The sequence below is a fragment of the Chiloscyllium plagiosum genome, chromosome 1 (assembly GCF_004010195.1).
Source record: "Chiloscyllium plagiosum isolate BGI_BamShark_2017 chromosome 1, ASM401019v2, whole genome shotgun sequence".
Taxonomy (NCBI): Eukaryota; Metazoa; Chordata; class Chondrichthyes; order Orectolobiformes; family Hemiscylliidae; genus Chiloscyllium; species Chiloscyllium plagiosum.
Window position 1 is genome coordinate 76,593,946 of NC_057710.1, and position 8,637 is coordinate 76,602,582.

The 8,637-nt window shown below is 40.6% G+C and overlaps 1 protein-coding gene across 1 annotated transcript in view; it reads right to left on the reverse strand.

Moving 5' to 3' along the window:
- The window catches only part of adamts6 (ADAM metallopeptidase with thrombospondin type 1 motif, 6), a 301,285-nt gene that overhangs the window by 145,741 nt on the left and 146,907 nt on the right, over window positions 1-8,637 (reverse strand). The window contains exon 11 of the mRNA XM_043689575.1: window positions 5,871-6,017. Within this exon, the coding sequence (XP_043545510.1) occupies window positions 5,871-6,017 (147 nt within the window). The remainder of the gene's footprint in view (window positions 1-5,870; window positions 6,018-8,637) is intronic.

Below are 8,637 nucleotides of genomic sequence, written 5' to 3' on the forward strand. Positions count from 1 at the left end.
CCCTTTCTATCCTTCCTGTAGCATTTGTATCCTGGAACATAAAGTTGTCAGTCCTGCCCATCCCTGAGCCATGTTTCTATAATTGCTATGATATCCCAGTCCAATGTTCCTAACCATGCGCTGAGTTCATCTGCCTTCCCTGTTAGGCCCCTTACATTGAAATAAATGCAGTTTAATTTATTAGTCCTACCTTGTCCCTGCCTGCCCTGAATGTTTGACTCTCTTCTGTTCTCAACTGTACCAGTCTCAGATTGATCTCTTTCAAAGTTTGTGAGAAGATTTGTAGCTCGGGTGCTCGTTGTTGTGGTTCTGTTCGCCGAGCTGGGAATTTGTGTTGCAAACGTTTCGGCCCCTGTCTTGGTGACATCCTCAGTGCTTGGGAGCCTCCTGTGAAGCGCTTCACAAATTCCCAGCTTGGCGAGCAGAACCACAACATTGATCTCTTTCCTCACTACCCCCCCCCCAACCTTACTAGTTTAAATTCTCCCAAGCAGTTCTAGCAAATTTCCCTGCCAGTATATTAGTCCCCTTCCAATTTAGGTGCAATCCGTCCTTCTTGTACAGGTCACTTCTACCCCAAAAGAGATTCCAATGATCCAAAAATGTGAATCCTTCTCCCACACACCACCTCCTCAGCCATGCATTCATCTGCTCTATCATCCTATTCCTGCCCTCACTAGCTCGTAGCACTGGGAGTAATCCAGATGTTACTACCCTAGAGAACCTCCTTTTTAAATTTCTGCCTAACTCTCTGCAGTCTCCTTCAGAATCTCAACCTTTTCCCTTCCTATATCGTTGGTTCCAATGTGGACAATGACCTCTTGCTGGTCCCTCTCCCCCGTGAGAACATTCTGCACCCTTTCTGAGACATCCGTGTTCCTGGCACAAGGGAAACAACACACCATTCTGCTTTTTCTCTGCTGGCACAGAAACGTCTGTCCGTACCTCAGACTACAGAATCCCCTAACACAATTGATCTCTTGGAAGCTGACGTACCCCTCGTTGCGTTAGAGCCAGTCTCAATACCAGAAACTTGGCTGTCCGTGCTATGTTCCCCTGAGAATCCATCACCCCTTACATTTTCCAAACAGCATACCTGTTTGAAATGGGTATATCCACAAAAGACTCCTGCCCTAGGTGCCTACCTATCTTACCCTTCCTGGAGTTAACCCATCTATCTGACTGTATCTGAGACTTTCCCCCCTTCTTATGATTGCCATCCATCACATATTGCTGCTGTTGTAACTTCCTCATCGCTTCTAACTGTCTCTCCAACTGATCCATTTGATCTGATGAGATTCACATCCAACAGTATTTATGGCAAATATAATCCGCAGTAACCCTTAAACTCTCTTTAAACTCCCACATCTGACAAGAAGTCCATAGCATTGCAAAGGCCAATTTTGCTCCTTCACAATCTACAGACCCAGAAAATAACACCGTCTTATTCCTCTACAAAACACTGCCCCAGGTTAAATTAATAGTTATGGCTTATATTTTAAGTTTAATCAAGAGACTTATCTCCAAAAACATATAATCAAGAAAGAACCCATTGTACTCACTACTGCAGCCTTTCTATTGGACAGGCTTAAAACAATGATTAACATATCTGATTCTGTGTTGTGAACTTCATCCAAACAGTTTCCAAAGAAGGTTACCTCCGAGTACAATGGGATTTTGATCAGATGGGCCAATGGGCTGAGGAGTGGCAGTTGGAGTTTATTTTGGGAAAGGTGAGGTACTGCATTATGAAAAGGCAAATCAGGGCAGGACTTATACACTTAATGGTAAGGGCTGGGGAGTGTTGTTAAACAAAGAGACTTTGGAGTGCAGGTTCATAGTTTCTTGAAATTAGAGTCACAGGTAAATAGAATAGTGAAGAAAGTGTTTGCTATGCTTGTCTTTATTGATGAGTACATTGAATAAATGAGTTGGGAGGTTATGTTGTGGCTGTACAGGTCATTGGTTAGGCCTTAGAGTCATAGTGATGTACAGCATGGAAACAGACCCTTTGGTCCAACTCGTGCATGCTAACCAGATATCCCAACTTAATCCAATCCCGTTTGCCAGCATTTGGCCCATATCCCTCTAAACCCTTTTATTCATCTATCCATCAAAATGGCTTTTATATCTTTCCCCTCTCATCCTAAACCTATGTCCTCTAGTTCTGGATTTCCCCACCCCAGGGAAAAGACCTCATCTATTTATCCTATCCATGCCCCTCATGATTTTATAAACCTCTATAAGGTCACCCCTCAGCCTCTGATGTTCCAAGGAAAACAGCCCCAGCTTATTCAACCTCTCCCTATTACTCATATCCTCCAACCCTGGCAATATGTCATAACTCTTTTCTGAACGCTTTCAAGTTTCACAACATCCTTCCTTTCGGAGGGGAGATCAAAATTGCACACAATATTTCAAAAGTGGCCGAACCAATGTCCCCTATAGTCGCAACATGACCTCCCAACTCCTATACTCAATGATCTGAACATTAAAGGAAAGCATACCAAATGCCTTCTTCACAATCCTATCCATCTGTGACTCCACTTTCAAGGAACTGTGAATCTGCACTCCAAGATCTCTTAGAGCAACACTCACCAAGACCTTACCATTAAGTGTATAAGTACTGCTCTGATTTGCATTTCCAAAATGCAGCACCTCACACTTATGTAAATTAAATTCCACCTGCCACTCCTCGGCCCATTGGCCCATCTGATCAAGATCTTGTTGTACTCAGAGGTAACCTTCTTCGCTGTCCACTACACCTCCAATTTTGGTGTTATCTACAAACTTACTAAGCAAATCTCCTATGTTCTCTTCCAAATCGTTTATAGAAATGATGAAAAGTAGTGGACCCAGCATCGATCCTTGTGGTACACCACTGGTCACAGGTCTCCTGTTTGAAAAGCAACTGTGCACCACCACCCTCCCTTCGAGCCAGTTCTGTATCCAAATAGCTAGTTCTCCCTGTATTCTATGTGATCTAATCTTGCTAACCAGTCTCCCATAAGGAACCTTGTCAAACCCCTGACTGAAGTCCATATGGATTGCATCCACCATTTTGTCTTTACGAATCCTCTTCGTTATTTCTTCAAAAAATTCAATCAAACTAGTGAGACACTTTCCCACACACAAAGCCATGCTGACTATCCCAAATCAGTCCTTGCCTTTCCAAATACATATAAATCCTATCCCTCAGGATCCCCTCCAACAACTTATTCACCACTGATGTGCAATTCTGGTCTCCCAGATATAGGAAGGATGTTGTAAAACTTGAAAGGGTTCAGAAAAGATTTACAAAGATGTTGCCAGGGTTGGAGGGTTCGAGGGTCAATTGACAAAATATTTTCCCCAGGCTGAGGGAGTCCAAAACAAGATGGTATAGGTTTAAGCTGAGAGGGGAAAGATTTAAAATGGTCCTAAGGGGCAACTTATTAATGCAGAAGGTGGTCCACGTATGGAATGAGCTGCCAGAGGAGGATGGTACAATTGCAGCATTTAAAAGGCATCTAGATGGGTATTTGAATAGAAAGGGTTTAGAGGGATTTGGGCCAAATGCTGGCAAATGGGACTCGATTAGTTCATCTGGTCCACATGGATGAGTTGGACCAAAGAGTCTGTTTCCGAGCTGTACATCCCTATGACTCTATGAGTGAAATAGATCACCAGTTCCACCAAGGCACTAGCAGTTTCTCTCTAATGGGAAGGGGCAGAAACCAACATTCCTAAATCTCACTTCTCATGAAATAGGCACTGCTAAGTCATAAATCTTGCTGCTCTAACATTGTCAAGCTGCCAGATTTGGGATTGTGAAGAAAACCTTCTTTGCATTAAATGCACTTTGCCATAAAAAGATGCTGTTGCCATGAAACAGCTGCACAGCGTCTGACATTCTGCAAACATCTGTACAGTGTGGAACACCCTCTAAACAGCTGCCGATTGCCTGACATCCACAAAACATCTGCACAGTATCCAACATCTTCTAAACAGCTGTATAGCATCTGACATTCTCTAAACGTCTGCATCATCTACGAAACAGCTTCTCAGTGCCTGACACCCTCTAAAAAGCTGTCCAGTCTCTGACACCCCCAAACAGCTGCACATTGCCTGACACCCCCTAAACAGCTGTTCAGTCTCTGTCACCCCCTAAAGAGCAGCACAGTCTCTGACATCCTCTAAGCAGTTGAACTGTATCTGACACCCACTAAACAGCTGCACTGCGCCTGACATCCTCGAAACACCTGCAAAATGCCTGACATCTTCTAAACATCTGTACAACATCTGACATCCCCTATACAGCTCCACAGTGCCTGACATCCTCTAAAGAGCCGCACAACATCTGACAGCCACTGAAGAGCTGTATAACGTCTGACATCCTCTTAACAGCATCACACAATCTTGCTGACAAGCAGCAAAACCGGTCTGTGACAGACTGCATGTTGGGAGCTGGAACATGTGAAAACATTATGCATACAGATCTTTGGACTGACTGTGCAGGACCTGGACAAATTGAAGCCTGATTCTGCAATGCTCCTGTCACATAAATGTTCAGATCAGTAAACTCACCTCACATACTTTTAATATAAAATTATACAATCCTTTTGTAAGTGGACATGCAGAGAGCTATTTGTTGCCTCTAAAAGTTAGTTTGTGCCCACTAGTTTTGGTCGTTACTTCTTTGTTTAAAACTTTTAAATTCAATGCCAGTAGCATTCAGACTATGTTTGTACGAGGCTGTGTGAGTTCTGGGCCAAATGGTCTGTTGTGGAAAAGAAATGTTAAATACTGTTTCTGCCTGCAGGGATTGTACACAGCTGGAGTGTTGTTTTATTAAGGACAGGTCTATAGCATTCTGCAGGCATTTCCATTCTGAGAGAGAGAAAAAAAGTGCCTGAGCATGTGGTCAAGTGTTAAAGACAGATCTCAGTATTTCTCAAAAGCACACTTCTTTCTGGGTTGGAAGCTTCAGTGATTACCCCCCACTCTGTTTCCAAATTGCATAAACCCCCCCACAGGACCAGTAAGCTATTATTTATACAGTGCAGAATATTAGTTCCACATGTCAGCGGTACAGAATAAGCCGTTATAACTGATCACCACTCAGCATTCTGCTGCTGATAATGAAAATTAACATTTTGGTGCTTTTTGTTGGTTTGAAAATCTGTATTATCTTTAGAAATCAAAATCAATCTGAGTATGAACAGTCAGGGCCTGCATGGTTTGGATAAACAGAATTATTTTTACAAATGTGCTACTATCAATATTTAACTAACAAAAGACCAATAATGAACTTCACGTCATTTATCCTCTGCAAAATATACAGTAGAAATTATAATAAACAATACTGATGCAGTTTTAATGCACTGGGCATATTCCACAATCTTTCTCCAAACTTCAGAACCAATTAATTAGTTCTCTTTAAACATGACGGTAATGTGAACGACAAATCAAAACTAAATTCAACAAAACAGTTCACACTCTTGTGGACACAATTTCTCAATATCTGAATAAATGACTACTGTTTTATACTAGCTGTATCACAATAACAGACTAAACAAAGCTAATACAACAAAATTAGGAAAATCTAAAAGAAGAAAAATTAAGAATTCATCAGCCCATTTTCACTTCTACAAATCTGTGCTTACTTTAGACTTGGATCAACAAATGTGAAAGAAAGTATTTACTTTAAAACTAAGCACTTATCCATTACATTCATCAAAACCTACTTATGTGATGTTGATACGTAAACTATTCAGTGAGCTGCAAGTACAACTGGACCAATTAATACTATATTTACTTATGGCAACAAATAATGATTACTTTTTTCAATAAATTGGGTAATCTAATTTGCCGTGCTACTGGGCACTTACTCCAAAAAACTCGTGATATAATCTCTGCTGCACGTAGACCAAGAGAATGGATTGGTGTTGGCAGTAATGTGAGCTGCCATAAGCTTTGCTGCTTCATGACCTTTTGTCCCACAGGAGTTTCCTATTCCATCATGATTCATACCGAAACTGTCAAGAAAGAAGTGCTGCATTAGCTCAATGTGTAACCAGACAACTATCTATCATGCCACCTACTAACATTCAAACCACTGAATATCTTGACACATAACATCAGTCTGAGTGTCGGGAGCCTTTCAACATGCCTTATGTGTTTAGCGATATGAATCCTCGTGATTATACATGTTGGTGCATATTTATTCTCAAAATATCTTCTATGCCAGTCTTCATTCATAATAAAACACTCAGCAGAGACTATGTTTGACAGTGTTTCTGGGATTTTTTTTTAACACCTGCACAACTTCATATGGTTTGAGCATATGGTCTGAGATACATACATAATGGATAGCATAAAAATGGCTCATTCTAAGAATAAGAAAAACAAGGGTAAAGTATATATTGCTAATATACATGTCTGTCATTTTTAAGATTGAAAAATAAATTATGCAACTGCTACGTTGACGGAGTGAAACAAAGGTCCATTAGACAAATCCCTGAAATGGCAGGATTTTCTTATGAGAAGAGTTTGAGAAAACTGGGGCTGAATTCTCCAGAGTTTCAAAAAATAAGAGGTGATCTCATTAAAACTTCCAAATTCTTACAGCGCAGTCAGTGGGGATGTAGCTAAGATATGGTTGGTGAGTTTAAAACCAAGGGATATTAGCTCAGAATAGAGGTAGGCCATTTCAGACCAAGATCTGGAGGCATTTCATAGGTAGGGAATGTTTGGAATTCTTTACCCCAGAGAGTTGTTGAAGTTCAATCCTTGAGCATGTTCAAGATAGAAAGTGATAGATTTCTGGAGACTAATGAAATCAATTTCTTTTTATCCTTATTGTACCTCATAATGGCGCCAGATTGTGGTGGCAAAACACTTTTCAATGTTTCTTCAAGAAATATATGACAATAAATAAATCATTCATTCACTCATTAAGGGGCATGGAGATAGCATGGGAAAATTACATTGAGGAGAGAATCAGCCATGATTTAATTGAACAGTAGTATAGATTCAATGGACTGGCTAAATGGTCTACTTTTCCTCTTATGTTCCTATGTTACTGCCTCCTACACAACTAAGAATTTCCAGTACAGCACTCTCTATGTAACTGAGGCACTTGAAAGAAAACTGTTCATAGAGACAAATGTAAAACATTAGAAATTAGTATAATTATACTTGTTTTCAGACAAGAAGCGGCACATTGTGTACAAAATCAGCATCAGACAGCCTGTACCAATCAGCTAAATACCTAGGGCTCATTCTTCAAGGTGACCGCATACATCAGTGGTTAGGTTACTCTAATATGTAAATGAGAGGCTGATATGTTTAGGAGTACATCTTGAAATTAATTCATGGTGGAGGAAATATACAATGATCCCGCTCTGCTCAATTTATTCAAAGTTTTGAATATATAATTAGATTACTTTACTTTACTTTAGATTAGATTAGATTAGATTTAGATTAGATTAGATTAGATTAGATTAGATTACTTTACAGTGTGGAAACAGGCCCTTCGGCCCAACAAGTCCACACCGACCCGCCGAAGCGCAAACCACCCATACCCCTACATTTACCCCTTACCTAACACTACGGACAATTTAACATGGCCAATTCACCTAACCCGCACATCTTTGGACTGTGGGAGGAAACCGGAGCACCTGGAGGAAACCCACGCAGACACGGGGAGAATGTGCAAACTCCACACAGTCAGTCGCCTGAGGCGGGAATAATGCTTCCTTTGGATAGTAGGACTAGAAGTGCTTCCACAATTGTCTTTGTAACTGGTTCCTCAGTCCCAGATGCATTCTTGGGACATTTCTGAAGGGCGTTGCTAGTGAGGCAGGAGGCTCATTATGGATCACACCAGCTGTCTGTGGAGTCATGATAGGTTCCACTAACAGCCCTCAAATATCTAGATTAATTCTGAACAGCAAGTTCTGGCAATAAGATTTTCAGTTCAGGCATGCATTTTCCCAATGGGCCAGACAAACATTAGCCCAATTCATGAACATTAATCCACATTTATCATAAAATAAAAAAGTTTCCTAATCCTGTCGCAGTGTTATAGCTAAAGCTTCACAGTACGTGATCTGGCTATTTAAATCATAGCACAATGTGAGTAAAATAGCTATATAGATACTTGACAAGAGGTATAACCCTGTACATTGAGAAACTTGGTAGTGACTTAGTGATCGAGTTATCCAGAGTGATAAAATCTTGACTTTAATGAAATCTGTGAATCATATGATATAAATCATACAATAGTGATGGAAAAGGATAGACCAGATCGAAAAGTTGAAGTTCTAAATTGGAGAAAGGCCAATTTTGACGGTATTAGGCAAGAACTTTCAAAAACTGATTGGGGGCAGATGTTAACAGGTAAACGGATGGCTGGAAAATGGAAAGCCTTCAGAAATGAGATAACAAGAATCCAAAGAAAGTATATTCCTGTCAAGGTGAAAGGGTAGGCTGGTAGGTATAGGGAATGCTAGATGACTAATGAAATTGAGGGTTTGGTTAAGAAAAAGAAGGAATCATATGTAAGGTCGATATAGGATAGATCGAGTGAATCCTTAGAAGAGGATAAAGGAAGTAGGAGTATACTTAAGAGGGAAATCAGGAGGGCAAAAAGGG